The 15,754-nt window shown below is 37.2% G+C and overlaps 1 protein-coding gene across 3 annotated transcripts in view; it reads left to right on the top strand.

Annotated features, from left to right (window-relative positions):
* Positions 1-15,754, top strand: part of SNX7 (sorting nexin 7) — a 109,416-nt gene that overhangs the window by 14,701 nt on the left and 78,961 nt on the right. For all 3 annotated transcript variants that reach the window (XM_007977861.3, XM_037982648.2, XM_007977860.3), the window contains exon 2: positions 12,478-12,660. In XM_007977861.3, coding sequence (XP_007976052.3) covers positions 12,478-12,660 — 183 coding nt within the window. The remainder of the gene's footprint in view (positions 1-12,477; positions 12,661-15,754) is intronic.

The following is a 15,754-nucleotide window of genomic DNA, read 5'->3' as shown; positions in this document are numbered from 1 at the left end:
TTTAAAGATTTACTGATTTGGAAGCCTTGAATGTTTTAAGACTTTAAAAAATGATACCATCCTGTGCAAATTCTCCTATAATTTGCTTTTTTTCTCCTAATACTTAGTTTATGAGAATTGGCCATATTGCTGTATGAAGTTGTAGTTTATTTTCATTGCTCTGTAGTATGTACACCCTTATATGCCTATTTCACTATTTATTCATTTTTCTGTTTCTAGTGTTTTTCTAATTTCCAACAATGCTTCCTTGAATACACTTGTACTTCCTCACGTTCTGTATGCTACAGAGCTGTATACTGACTACGTACATTTACTTATTCTTGCTTTAGATTTTTATTTAACTTCATGGAAAATTGAAAAAAAGTGAATTCAGTGATGAGTCCCAGGGACCCCTGTCATATTTTGATGTAAGATTTTGACCCCTGTCATACTTGAGCTTATTGGCCATTAGCTCAAATCCTGCTTCTTTCACTTAATAGCAGTTACTATTTGAACAAGTAATTTAATCTGAAAATAAGAAGAGAAAGAGCACCTACCAATAGTATTTCTGTCTTTCTAACAAGGAGGAAAAATATACTCTGCAGGAGTGTGGTAAGGTTTACATAAGATAATTCATACAAACCCTTCAAGCAGACATTGTGTACCACACATTTATTATCTTTTTATCCTCTTAGTCCTCTGTGATCTAAGGTGAGCTATGACCTCTCTAAGAAGTTGAAAGTAAGAAAAGTGAACCTCAGAAAAGTTACTTGACCAAGTTCACTGAGCTGGTACATGTGTAAACTTGGATTAACTTTAGCACAGCGTATGTACAGAGACTTTTTCTCTTATTATACCACTCTTATTTTTTTCTGCCAGAAGGGAAAATTATGTTAAATAAAATTATGTGTAAAATTTCTAAGGTCAGCCTATAGCTCTGTAGTATATAAAACTTGAGGAAGTACAAGCATATTTAAGGCAGCACCATTACAAAGTAGAAAAACTAGAGACAGAAGAATGGATAAATAAATTGTGATATATGTATGTAAGGGTATATATACTATGTAGTGATGGAAATCATGTCAAACAAGATTAGAGTGTTATATGCCCCTTTATAGAATATGACAGAGGCTGGCTTTTCCCCCAGTCACATTTTCAACAGTGTTCCACAGAAAGCCTTTCTCATTTTTATTATTATTATAAGCAGGCAGATTGGAAGGATTTGTAAACCAAAACACAGCTGGCAAGTCTAAATTTAGGCCTATCAAGATGAGTGTCCTTCTTAACAACATGGTTTCTCAAACTCCTTCCACCTTAAGTTGCTTTTTTACCAGATGTCTCTTGGGTGTGCATGTTTCTTGTGCATCAGCAATTTTATTTGCATGGCCTTTTCATGCCAGTATTCTGATTTATTACACTTCTCACATGGATTTTTTTCCCTGTGACTTGTAAAAAGAAAATAGCTGTTTGTGCACAGATGGTGGGTGTGATTTAGTATTATCAGAGTAATTCATGTTACATTTATGAGACATTCCTGAGTAGCATTTCAATGAGAGACATTAAAGAAGGACACCTCTTAAAGAGGTCATATCTCACCTTTTAACCTGTTTCTATTGCTGTTTATCACCTGAGCACTCAAATATTGACAAACCATCATTTATTTTAAATTTCAGCTATCTAATTTATTTATTTCAGTGGTAGAATGTTGGAACCATCTAATTGCATTAAAGGAGGGTGGGAAAAAGCATTCCCAGAAATTCCTGGAGTTGACTACTAACCTGTTAAAAAAAATGGAGCAAGGTTGAAATATCTTAATCACAATTTCTTCCTTTTAACTTTGCCTCCATCCTCAGATTTTTATTGTGTACCATTTTAAGTGCAGAAATGCTGTGTGAGATTGCCAGGGCTGCTGTAACAAAGTACCACAGACTAGGTGTCTTAAATAACGAAATGTATTGACTCACAGTTCTGGAGGCCAGAAGTCTGAAATCAGCAGAGTTGGTTCCTTCTGAGGGCCGTGAAAGAGGGATCTGTTCCAGACTTCTCAACGTGGCTTATAGATCTGTGTTCTCCCAGTGTCTCCACACATCCTCTTCCCTCTGTCCATGTTTCTGTGTCTAGATTTACCCTTTTTATATAAAGATACCAGTCATAATTGGATTAGGGCCTATCCTAATGACCTCATTTTAACTTCATCAGATCTGTAGGGACCCCAAGTCTAAATAAGGTCACACTCTGCGGTACTGGGGATTTGGGCTTCAGCATTATGAATTTGGGTGAGGTAACAATTCGACCCATAACAAATGCTTATAATAAGCCCCGAGTAACAACAGAAAAACTTACACTTAATTTGTGATTTTTGCAGTAAATTCTGTTATCATGCTAACACCATTCCAATCCATTTATTTCAGTTAAGTTATTTAAATGGTTTTTCTGACAGTCAGTGGATGTATTGTTTTGGAGTACAGATAAAAGACCATGAATTCTTGCAACACAGCCTTTCTTCTCTGTTAAACACTCAAATCTCAACCTGAAACCATCCCAGGATTTTCTTGTGTGTGTGCATTTTCAGTGTTCTAGCTGTAGGAGTAAATGTGAAGAAGTAGAGAGTTGTCACACAGATAATTTTCATTCTGCTGTAATCTGTTGAAGGAAAAAGCAAAAAAATATATTTTCGTTGTTTAAATGACCCTAAAATAATGGTCTTATATCCAAATAGAGAGACAGGGAGACACACTTCCATTATTGGGGAGGTGAGACCTTTGTTTGGAAAGAACAAATTTTAATGATCCATTTCTCCTGAAATGCATCAACCACAAAAGGTTAAATGGAGTTCTTTTTGGTTAATTGCTTCTTTGGAGCTTCCCAAACACTTATTTTCTTCAGTTTTTCATGTCCAAATGTTAAGTCTTTTAAGTATTGTCAGTATATTTTCTTTCGTTTTTTTGAAGTGAATATAAAACACTTTAGATAGTCAGTTTTATTGAGGTTTTAAGAATGCTTTTGAGTGATTCATAGTAATTTAAATCCTTCCACTGAAATCTGGAATGTTGCTAAATTTCAGCCTGTAATTTTCTGCCTTTGCTAGATATCGAAGCATATTTTTATGACACCACACTATACTCATTGGTATTGTGAGCCTTTGTAAATTCATGCAGATCTTTCCCACTCTACAAAAGGATGCATTTCAAGCAGAAGAAATAGAATGCTAAATTATGTAGTAGGTAAAAGAAGTAGGCTGTGGTGAGTTGGAAGGGTGAGCAAAAAGAATGCCAAAGCACGTTTGCACGTAATGTCAGTAAAATACAAAGTACGTTTGCCCACCAAATTAAAATTTGTCAGCTTACAAAGTTGCTATTTATATGAAATGGTTTTTGAGAGAGATTTTTGTACATGCTGATTACACATTTATTTGGAAGCTCTAAATTCTGGTTTTAATGTCTGCTTAGTATTTCATTGTGTTAGCATCCCATTATTTAACTATGCAACCTTGTTAAGAAAAAAATCAAATATAATCCAAGTTATTCTGCCAAAACAGCCCTAGGCAACTGTTTTATCACTATGGTTCTTACTGTCTCTGAGCACATCATGTACAATGTTGACTCTAACAATTTTAACATTTTTTCTGGTTACAAAATATAGCATATATTTTAGAATATTTGGAAAATACAGAAAATCACATAGAAAAATATTAAACCCAACAACAACCCCAATATCTGGAATAATTCCTGTTAACTTTTTTTTTAAGTAGCTGCTAAGTTCCCTCTCTCCCTCCCTGCCCATCCCCCCAGTCATACTCATATACACACATTGGAATCTGGTTTTACACAAATTTTATATTTTGCCTTTTTTTTTTCCTGAATAACATACTGTGAAAGTTTTTCCAAGTTATTGTATGGTCTTCTAAATCATCTTTAAGTCACTATATTGTATTCTATCATATAGATAGAATTCATTATATCTGCTCATAGAGATGTAAAATGATATATTTCACTAAATTTTTTTGCAAGACATCTATTGCTTCTATATTTTTGTATGTCTGATTAATCCAACTGAAATTTGTCTTTTACTCTTTGCTTAATGCTTAAATGATCACAGATCTTTTTGTGAGAATAGGCTGAATCTTTGTAATCTTTATGACTATTGTTAATCTTCTTTCTTCAGTCAGCATGTCCTATGATAATATCTCTTCTATTATTACATTGAAGGGTGACCCAAATGTTGTGTTATAGTTCACAGAGCTAAACTGTTTGTGGGAAGAGCCTTTACAGCAGTGTTCTGAATATTATTGATGATTCAAAAGCGTTTTTATTGATTTGGTTTGAGGAGAAAACAACTCCATATTATGATTTCATCTTTTTTTCCCAGTCATAGTTTCACAAAAAAGTATCTCTTCTTAAAACATCAGTACTTTATTAATGCATTTGGATCTGAGATATTTTGGAAATCATCAGGTCCAACTTTGTAATTTAACATAGAAAGGCCGAATTAGTGGTTCAGTGCCTGCTTAGTCAATGGCAGAGATAGGAGTAGAAGCCATTTTTGGCCTCCTTTGTAATGATTTTTTTTTATTTTACTCAGTACTAGCTAACTTTGTTGCTAAGCTAAAATGGGCTTTCTTGCAGATTTAATATTCAAATACATCAGTTAAATTTATAGTCTTATGCATAACAACAGACAAAACTTTTGATTCCAACATCTGTATCGCTACTTTAGGGGAACAAATGTATCTAAAAGAAAAAGTATAGAGTTGGAGAATAAGTTCTTACTACCACTGCAGAAATAACTCATTCTATTGAGAGTGTTAGCTTTATCTTTGCATGTGAAAGAACCGTTATTTGAATTTAAAGTTTACTGTAATTATCCTTATGTTTCAATTAATTTTATTTATAAAGAATAACATGTAGCCTTTCCTTTCCCATCTTTTTCTTTCTTTCATTTAGACAAAACTATTGAAGGTGACTGAGCAGATGACCAGTGTTGCCAGTTGAAATTGAAGCTGAGGAGGCATCCTGCATGGTTGGGGTTGAGAATAAGGCTGCCTTGGCCTATGTGGTCAGAGCAGAGGAGGCAGCCAGTGTGGTTGGGAGATTGGTTATGTACAGGGGAATTGAGCCAATAAGTAAACATATTTGGGATAGTAGGAGCCAGGCTCCTCACTGCTGGCAAAAAGTGTTATAAATATGGAAAAGAGAAAGGCTAGACAAGCCATGACATGTCAAATTAGAAATAGAGGTATATAGGCCAGGCACGGTGACTCACACGTGTAATCACAGCACTTTGGGAGGCCAAGGTGGGTGGATCATGAGGTCAGGAGTTCAAGACCAGCCTGGCCAAGATGGTGAAACCCCATCTCTACTAAAAATACAAAAATTAGCCAGGCGTGGTGACAGACACCTGTAATCCCAGCTACTCAGGAGGCTGACACAGGAGAATTGCTTGAACCTGGGAGGCGGAGGTTGCAGTGAGCCGAGATCGCACCATTGCACTCCAGCCTGGGCAACAGAGTGAGACGCCATCTCAAAAAAAAAAAAAAAGAAAAAAGAAATAGAGATATATAAGTCTAATTTGTGTACCCTTGGTGTTTTATATCTAGCCATAGATCTAGAGCTGTATGAGTCTGTGTGTGTACGTGTGTGTATGTGTGTGTGTGTACATGTGTGTGTATGTGTGTGTGTGTTTGTGTGTGTGTGTGTTAGTCTATTCTTGCATTGCTATAAAGAAATACCTGAGGCTAGGTCGTTTATAAAGAAGAGAGGTTCATTTTGGCTCATGATTCTGCATGCTGTACAGGAAGCACGGCAGCTACCTCTGGTGAGGGCTTTAGGCAGCTTACGATTGTAGTGAAAGGTGGAGGAGAGCCAGCATGTCCTGTGGCCAGAGAGGGAGCAAGAGAAAGAGGAAGATCCAGGGTCTTTTAATAAACCAGATATTGCCAGAATTCATAGACTGAGAACTTACTCATTACCATGAGGATGGCTCCAAGCTGTTCATGAGGGATTCACCCCAATGATCCAAACACCTCCCACTAGACCTCACTGCCATCATTGGGGGTCACATTTCAACATGAGATTTGGAGAGGACAAACATCCAAACTATATCAGTGTATATATGTGTGTGTATGTCTCATACATTTATTTCCTAGCACTAATATCTTGGTTTGTAAATACCAATCTTCTCAAGAACGAATCAGAGCTCTTCGGAGAAATATCTGATTCCAGAGCTTGGGCAGGGAAAGAACAAAATATTATAAACTTGATACATCTTGTTCTAAAAAGTAAAGTGCTCAAATAATAATGAAGACATATCAAAAACATACTGGTGCAGCTTTAAGGGACTCCCACTTGTCAAACTTGGAACTGTTTAAACATCAAAATAAATTATGATGTTAATGAATTATATCCACTGAATTAAATAGGAATCTGTGAGTCTGTAGTCATATAATTAATTTGAGTCTATAGTCATATAATTAATTAATTATAGTTATATAATTAATTTAAACAAAATATTATACTCTTTAGTCTCCTTATTGGAAAACCTATTGATGGTATCAACATTGAAAAATAAAAAATAGCACTATACATATATACACTGATATAGTTTGGAGTGAGAGAGAATGAATAAATGAATAATGAACCCTCAGGAAAACAAAAACTGGGCTGGCACAGTGGCTCACACCTGCAATTCCAGCACTCTGGCAGGATATATTAATCTGTTTTCACACTGCTGGTAAAGACATAACTGAGACTGGGCAATTTATATAGGAGAAAGGGTTTAATGGACTTAAAATTCTGCATGGCTGGGGAAGCCTCAATCAGGGTGGAAGACAAGGAGGAGCAAGTCATGTCTTAAATGGATAGCAGCAGGGCAAAAGAGCTTGTGCAGGGAAACTCCCATTTTTAAAACCATCAGATCTCGTGAAACTTATTCATTATCATGAGAACAGCATGTGAAGACCTGCCTCCATGATTCAATTACCTTCCACCAGGTTCCTCCCACAACACATGAGAATTGTGGGAGTTACAATTCAAGATGAGATTTGAGTGGGGACACAGCCAAACCATATCACTCCACCCCTGGTGCCTACCAAATCTCATGTCCTCACATTTCAAAAACAAACATGCCCTCCCAACAGTCCCCAAAGTCTCAACTCATTTCAACATTAACTCAAAGTCCACAGTCCAAAGTCTCATCTGAGACAGGCAAGTCCCTTCCACCTATGAACTTCTAATATCAAAATGTTAGTCACTTCCTAGATACAATGGGGGTATAGGCATTGGGTAAATACACCCATTCCAAATGGGAGAAATTGGCCAAAACAAAAGGGTTACAGGCCCATGCAGGTCTGAAATCCAGTGGGGTAGTCAAATCTTAAAACTCCAAAATGATCTCCTTTGACTCCATGTCTCACATGCAGGTCATGCCAATGTAAGAGGTGGGGTTCCCATGGTCTTGGGCAGCTCTGCCCTTGTGCCTTTGCACGGCATAGTCCCATCTTTCTGCTTTCATGGGCTGGCATTGAGTGTCTGTGGCTTTTCCAGGGGCACAGTGCAAGGTGTCAGTGGATCTACCATTCTGGGGCCTAGAGGATGATGGCCCTCTTCTCACAACTCCACTAGGTGGTGCTCCAATTGGGAGTCTGTGTGGGGGCTCTCACCCCACATTTCCCTTTTGTACTACCCTAGCAGAGGTTCTCCAGGAGAGCTCCATCCCTACAGCAAACTTCTGCCTGGACATACAGGCATTTCCATACATCCTCTGAAATCTGGGTGGAGGTTCCTAAACCCTAATTCTTGACTTCCATGCATTGTCTGTCCCAATACCACGTGGAAGCTGCCAAGGCTTGAGGCTTCCCCCCTTGAAGCCATGACCTGAGCTCTATGTTGGCCCCTTTCAGCCATAGCTGAAGCAGCTGGAGCGGCTGGGACACAGGACACCAAGTATCTAGGCTGCACACACTATGGGGACCCTGGCCCAGCCCACAAAACCACTTTTTCCTCCTAGGCCTCTGGGTCTATAATGGGAGGGGCTGCCATGAAGACCTCTGGCATGCCCTGGAGAGATTTTCCTCACTGTCTTGGGGATTAACATTTGGTTCCTTGTTATTTATGCAAATTTCTGCAGCTGGCTTGAATTTCTCCTCAGAAAGTGGGATTTTCTTTTCAATTGCATTGTCAGGCTGCAAATGTTCTGGACTTTTGTGCTCTGCTTCCCTTGTAAAACTGAATGCCTTTAACAGCACCCAGGTCACCTCTCGAATGCTTTGTTGCTCAGAAATTTCATCCACCAGATACCCTAAATCATCTCTCTCAAGTTTAAAGTTCCAGAAATCTCTAGGGTAGGGGCAAAATGCCACCAGTCTCTTTGCTAAAACATAACAAGAGTCACCTTTGCTCCAGTTCCCAAGAATTTCCTCATCTCTATCTGTGATCACCTTGGCCTGGGTTTCATTGTCCATGTTGTTATCAGCACTTTAGTCAAAGTCATTGAACAAGTCTCTAGGAAGTTCCAAATTCTCCCACGTTTTCCTGTCTTCATCTGAGTCTTCCAAACTTTTCCAACCTCTACCTGTTGTCCAATTCCAAAGTTGCTTCCACATTTTCAGATATCTTTTCAGCAGTGCCCCACTCTCAGTACCGATTTACTGTGTTAGTCCATTTTCATGCTGCTGATAAAGACGTACCTGAGACCGGGCGATTTATATAGGAAAAAGGGTTTAATGACTTACAATTCCATGTGACTGGGGAAGCATCACAATCATGGTGGAAAGCAAAGAGGAGTAAGTCACATCTTACATGGATAGCAGCAGGCAAAAAGAACTTGTGAAGGGAAACTTCCATTTTCAAAACCATCAGCTCTCATGAAACTTATGCACTATCAGGAGAACAGCACAGGAAAGACCCGCCGCCATGATTCAATTATCTCCCACCAGTTTCCTCCCATGACACATGAGAATTGTGGGAGTTACAATTCAAGATAAGAATTGGGTGGGGACACAACCAAACCTTGTTGCAGGCCAAGGCAAGAGGATTGTTTGAAGCCAGGAGTATGAGACCAGCCAGGGCAACATAGCAAGACCTTATCACTGTAAGATATTTTTTAAAGCAGTAAAAGAATGAAAATGTAATCAAAATTTACTATATGGCTTGGCTCTGAATAAAAATAATTTTTTTCTTAAACCTGGATCTACCTTAAAATGGTGATAAATTAAGATGATGGGAGAGAGAAAAACATATGTATATATTTGAGAAAAGGAAACATTGCCTATAAAATAGCTTCAGATAGGTCTATAGCATAATAGAAAGTGAAAGATGAGAAATGGTTCCAGATTGAAGGAGACCAGAGATATAGCAGTTAAATGTAACAGATGAACCTGGATTTAGTTCTGTACCAGAGGGGAAGAACATTTTCTTTATAGGATATTTTTGGGACTCAGAAATTCAAAAGGGTCTGTGGATTAGACTGTTGTATTGTGTCAGTGCTAATTTCCTGATTCAAATACCTGTATCGGTACTATGGTTATATAGAAGAGTTCTTGTTTTCTGAAAATACACACAGACCTATTTAGGAATAACGGGGCAACATGTTTCCAGCTTACTCTCAATAAGTAAAAGTTTTCTCATCCCTCCTTTTCTCTCTTTTGCTTTCTCTCTCCTTAACTTTCTTGTACCAATTATAATTTATTTACAGATCTAACATAGGCATGCTTCCTGTAGATTTATGTCATTGTTCTATCAGTTTCCTTTTCTTCCTTTTTTGTCCTCCTTTCACTTGCTTTTTTCATTCTCTTTCTTGTTTTTCTCTCTCTCCTCTTTTTTCCTTTCCTCCTTTGCTTACTCCCCTTTCTCGTTCTGTTTTCCACCATCCCCTTTTCCTTCTTCCCTCGCTTCCTTTATTCTTTCTCCCTGTCATCTCCTTGACACCCTGTATATTTATTTTCCTGGTCCAGTGTATATGGGCTGTTCTCTAGGTTTGCTGCAAAACTGTTAACCTAGAACATTATCTTCTGGGATATTTCCTTTACTTTAATCTTCTGTTATAACTCTTGTTTTTAGATTCTGTATCTTCTTTCCTGGCATATTCCCTTATTTTGGAGAAGTCAAGAAGCTTCCAAAGAATAGGTACATGGGAAGTTTTTTGAAATCTTCTATGTCTGAAATGGCTTTACTCTACCTGTATATTTGAATGACAATTGTCTGGGTATGTATAATTCTAGGTGGAAAATACTTCTCTCTCAAAATTTTGAAGACATTAGTTTATTATGTAGGTTCCAGCATCACCATTTAAGAACTCTGATGCCATTCTGATTTCCAAGATTCCTCCTTTATTTTACTTATATTCTTTCTGAAATCTTTCAGGAATTTAAAAATCTCTAGTTTATGAAATGTCATGGTGATGGATGCTTGTAGGAGTACTGCCTACCCAACCAGTGTCCTGTTCATTTTGGGGAGACCTCACAGGCCCTATCAACCTAGAAATAGTTTTATGTCAAGGATATTTTTCTTTTTCATTTTCTGGAATTCCTTTTATTCAGGCACTGCCTGCCTGGATCCTTTCATTTTAAAAAATCTTCTCATTTTCCATCTCTTGTTCTTTTGGTTCACATAGTGGGACAGTTCTTGAGCTCTGATTTTCAAACCTTCTGTTGCGTTTTTATATTGTTATCATATTTTAATTTTCATGAGTCTCTTTTTTGGTTGGTGTTGTTGCTGTTCTCTGTTTTTTTAAAAACAGCATGCTTTCTCATTCATAGATTTAATATTTTCTGTTATCTTTCTGGTGATTTCATGGCTTTTAAAAAGTGTTTATGCTCTGTTCTTTCTGCTTCCTTTAATCTTCTGTTTTAGTTTGTTTGTGACTTTATTTCACATCAGAGCCTTCCCTCATGTTCAGATGTTTGGTAGTTCCTACACCAAATAATAAAAAGCAGAGTAGACATTCTGCATGTGCAGTAGGAGTTTCAATGTAGGGTGGTTATGCAGAGACCTGGCTAATTCATTAGGGGGCTACAACTGTCAGTTTTTCTCCAATATCAGCTAAGAGAGGAAACTTCCAACTATGGTGGGTGCTGTGGTATGAATATTTGTGTCCACCCAGAATTCATACTTAGAAATTCTAACTGCCAAGGCGATGATAGTAGAAGGTGGAGTCTTTGGGAGGTGATTAGATTATGAGGGTGGAGCTCTCATGATTAGGGTTGATGCCCTTATAAAAGACCCCAGAAAGACCCTCACCCCTTTTACCACGTGAGATTGTAGTGAAACGAAGCTGTTCTGTAAAGTGGGCCCTCACCAGATGCTGAATCTGCTGACATCTTGATTTTGGGCTTCCTAGTTTAGAACTGTGGGAAAAAATTTCTGTTGTTTGTAAGCCTAGTTCATTGTATTTTTCTTTAATAACAGCCTGAATGGATTATGTTGGGGTTGCACCTTCCTGCCAATGTATTGGAGACCCGGTGAACAGGATTGCATGTCTTTGGGTCTAGTATGCAGGACTTTCACTTGGTCGCTGGCTTTTCATAGGACCTCTCCCCCTATCCTACTGGATGCCCTCGAGTTCAGACCTTTCAGAAAGTAAACTTCCAGTGTTCTGCCAAATTGGGTTGGGAAAGTTACCTGATTGCCTAGGGTAGGTGAGGGAATCTGAGGTTCTAGCTCTTTTTTGTTTTATTAGATCTTCTTAATAACCAATCATCTGGTTTTTGCTCTGCCACAACCTTTATGTCCACAGGTTCTTGGTGCCTCCAATTCTTGAACGTTCCTGGCATTCTACATCATAAATATCCTTGCTTCTTCCTAGTTTACTCTTCTCTTCAGTATTACTTTTCAGTTTTCTCTGCTCTGCTATTTAAGTTGCCGCTTGATGATCAGTTCTCCAGTTTCCAAAAAGTAGTTGGCACCTTTCATGTACGTAGTTTTTGCTTCTTATCCTCACCTGAGTGTGTTAGTGCTACTATCTGAGACTGGGTAATTTATAAATAATAGAAACTGATTTATCACAATTCTGGAGGCTGGGAAGTTCAAGATCAAAGTGCTGGCACTTTTGGTGTCTGGTGAGGGATGCTCTCAGCTTCCAAGATGGTATCTTTTTGTTGTGTCCTCACATGGAAGAAGGTGAAAGGGCAAGAAAGGCACTAGCTTGTTCCCTGCAGCCCTCTTATAAGGTGGCTAGTACCGTTCATGAGGACTCTACCCTTATGACTTAATCACCTTTAAAGGTTCCACCTCTTAATACTGTTGCATCGGGGTTGAAGTTTCAACATGACATTTGGAGGGAACAGAACCATTCAAACCACATTTGTTTGTTTCTTTACTGTCATCTTTTGGATGGGATTTTTAAGAGGAAACAGGTAAAAATACATGTTCAATATGCCACATTTAACTAAAAGCTCAGTAATCCTTTTTGTTCTTGATATATTTCATTAATATTGATAGCATCTAGAAATGGAAGAGTTTAATTTTTCTATTGATATAAATTTTTGAATGTTTTATTTCTTAGGATGCCTCATTGATGGACATGAACTCCTTCAGCCCTATGATGCCAACGTCCCCTTTATCAATGATAAACCAAATCAAGTTTGAGGATGAACCAGATTTAAAGGATCTCTTCATCACAGTTGATGAACCTGAAAGTCACGTTACTACAATAGAAACTTTCATTACCTATAGGATTATTACTAAGGTAAACGTTGGATGAATATTTTCTTGAATATAGCTGCTTTTTTTGAAGCTTTGGAAGTAAGTACCTCTTGTTCATGATAATTCTCAACATTCCAGGATCTTAGCTGAATTGACTTTTAGTTTTTCAAACCTTTTGGCTAACACATTGCTTCTTATCTGCCCTTCTCTTGTTCTGTATCAAGTCAGTGAAATTGAAATTGACTTGAGAAAGTCACTGATTTTATAACAGCTATACTTCTTAGAATAAGAACATCTAGGTTTTTAGTTTAAAAAAATTATTAAGAAATACCTTTGGAAAAGATGGGCCTCAAGTTGTTAATAAAGAAAATAGTTAAAACAGTTTGCAATATTATGTATTCAGATTTCTTTGGAACATTATAAAATATAGTACCATTTGTTTTTCAAAGTGGGGCAAGTGGCCACTTTGTCTCATGTATGAGATACTGTTAAGTGTGCAATAATTCAAGGGCAAAGTAGATCTAGAACACAGATCTCTTTAATCGTAGGGCAAAGCACTGCAAAGACAGTTTACCTCAGGCACAATTAAGCAATCACCTAGTATAATCTGTATTTTAAGTCATTTATTTAATAGCATTTTAAAATAATTCTCTTTATAATATTTTGTTTATGAAGCCTCACCCTAGACTTTTATACTTCGTGTATGTAAAAGTACGTCTCTTTTTTTTGCTGAAAAAGTTCTGAACTATGTTCCTATAATCACTTCTTCCAATGAAACTGCCACACTGCTATTAGTTATGTTTGCTGATTTCTTCACTTGAATTCTTAAAGTCCCTTTTTGTCCCCTTATTTCAGTCAGAACAAAGTGCAGACTTTCTTGTATGACATATAAAGGGGCTTCTCGGTCTGGTGCCAACTTGCCAGATAAGACTTATTTCTTACACCTCACGTTCAGTACCCTTGCTCTCCACTCATGTAGAGCTGCTTCTGTTTTCTGAATATTTAGGGGATCTCTTGCTCTCATAACTTTGCATATAGTTTTCCTTCTGTTTGCTATGTCCATCCCCTTCTTAGACAGAAGAAGTCATGCTTAGTTTTCAATATACAACTCAAAATGTTAGATGCCTGTGAAGGCTTCTCTAGTTGTTACTGTCCCGTGGCTGAAATAGTTATTCTTCCTCTGTTTTCTCATGCTATTCTATCGAACTCTTAAGAAATGTAAAACGTTAGAGTCAATATGGCAAAACATCAAAAGCATATGTTTAATCCAACTAAGCTGTTTTTTTTAAATCGATAAAAATGAGATAATAGAACTCACTTCTGTAGGGTTGCAGTAGAATAAGGAATCAATGGAAACCCCACTTAGTAAAATGCCTAACACATGTTAAGTGTTCAGTAGTTGCCATCTACCTGTATGGGAATAGTTGCCATCTACCTGTAATTGCCATCTACCTGTGTGGGAATAGTTGCCATCTACCTGTGTGGGAATAGATGCTTATTGGTATTTATTCTCAGTGAGTTTGTGAGTTTCTCAAGGAAGGTAACTATATTTTAAGTTATCCATAATTCCAAACACAAATCTTAGGACATAATAAGTAAACTATTTATTTTGTTGATGAATAAGTGAAGGAATTATCTTAGCTATATCAAGATGTGGTAGAGCAAGACAACATGGAGTTGAATCTTGATTTCTCACCTTCCTTGCTATGTGACTTGAACAATTTAACCTCTCTATATTAGTTTTCTTGTTTGTAAATAGGACAGCAGTACTAACCTCATTAGGTCTTTTTGAAAATTGAATGTTCATACGGGCATACTGCTAGAATAGAGCCAGATTTCTCCTATTACTACTGTTATAATTGTCTATTGTCATTATCCATCCTAGCAAATAATTTGTGAAACTGAATTATTTTTCCATCATTCGCATCTCTCAGAAAGACACTCTTTCTAAAGTCGCCTTATGAGTTTAGTTTAATTCATGCTGTTCTTCTGAGTTTTTCTATTTACAACATACTTTAAATGGACTGGTCTTATAGAAGTAGTAATAGTAGTAGTAATAATAATATTAAAGTGTATAAACTAGCAAACATTTACTGTGTGATTGCTTTGTGCCAGATAATATTCTAAGCAGTTGCTACATGTTAACTCATTTAGGCTCACAGTAATCCTCAAACATAGATACTATGAGTTACCCCCATTTAATGCATGAGGACACTGAAGCTTAGTGGCTTGTTAAAGGTTACACAGCATAGTAATTAGCTGAGCTGAGATTTAAATCCAAACAGTTTACTTTCATAGTATACATTTTTTCCATTATATTTTTGTGCATTTAGGTATGGATATGGTAAACTTTCAGTTTAATTATTATAAACTAACTTCCTTTGTTCTACTTCTCATTACTTTTACTATATCATAATATATAGACTATATCTATATATATAGAAATACATATTACAGATATAAATATATAAATAGTACAGGTATATCATGTTATCAGATAGTCTTATTCACTTATTGTTTACTTATTTATTCCAAAAGATTTTATTGAGTACCCCTTTTCTCCCAAGTATTGTGCTTATATATTAAGAATACATCAGTGATCAGGGTAGGTCTGACAAAAGGAACTTTCTGCCTTCCTGGTGTTTTCACTCTGAGGAGGAGGGTGTTTGTGTGTGATGATATTAAATAATTAATTTTATACTGTGTTAGTTTGTTCTCATGTTGCTAATAAAGACATACCCAGTACTGGATAATTTATAAAGGAGGAACATTTAATTGACTCACAGTTCCACATGGCTGGAACTGGGGGCTCACAATCATGGCAGAAAGCAAGGGGGAAGCCAGACACATCTTACATGGCAGCAGGCAAGGGAGCGCTTGTGCAGGGGAACCCCCATTTATAAAACCATCAGATACCATGAGACTTATTCACTACCATGAGAACAGTATGGGGGAACTGCCCCTTTGATTCAGTTATCTTCACCTGGCCCCGCCCTTGACGCATGGGGATTAGTACAATTCAAGATGAGATTTGGTTGGGGACACAGCCAAACCACATCATATACTAAGTTATTTCTTTATAGTTATAAATATTTTGAAGGAAAAATATTGGATATTATGAGCATGGGATACACCAT

This window comes from Chlorocebus sabaeus, chromosome 20 (assembly GCF_047675955.1).
Source record: "Chlorocebus sabaeus isolate Y175 chromosome 20, mChlSab1.0.hap1, whole genome shotgun sequence".
Classification (NCBI taxonomy): domain Eukaryota; kingdom Metazoa; phylum Chordata; class Mammalia; order Primates; family Cercopithecidae; genus Chlorocebus; species Chlorocebus sabaeus.
The sequence above is the reverse complement of the archived record's forward strand: the minus strand, read 5'-3'. Positions and strand labels throughout refer to the sequence as shown.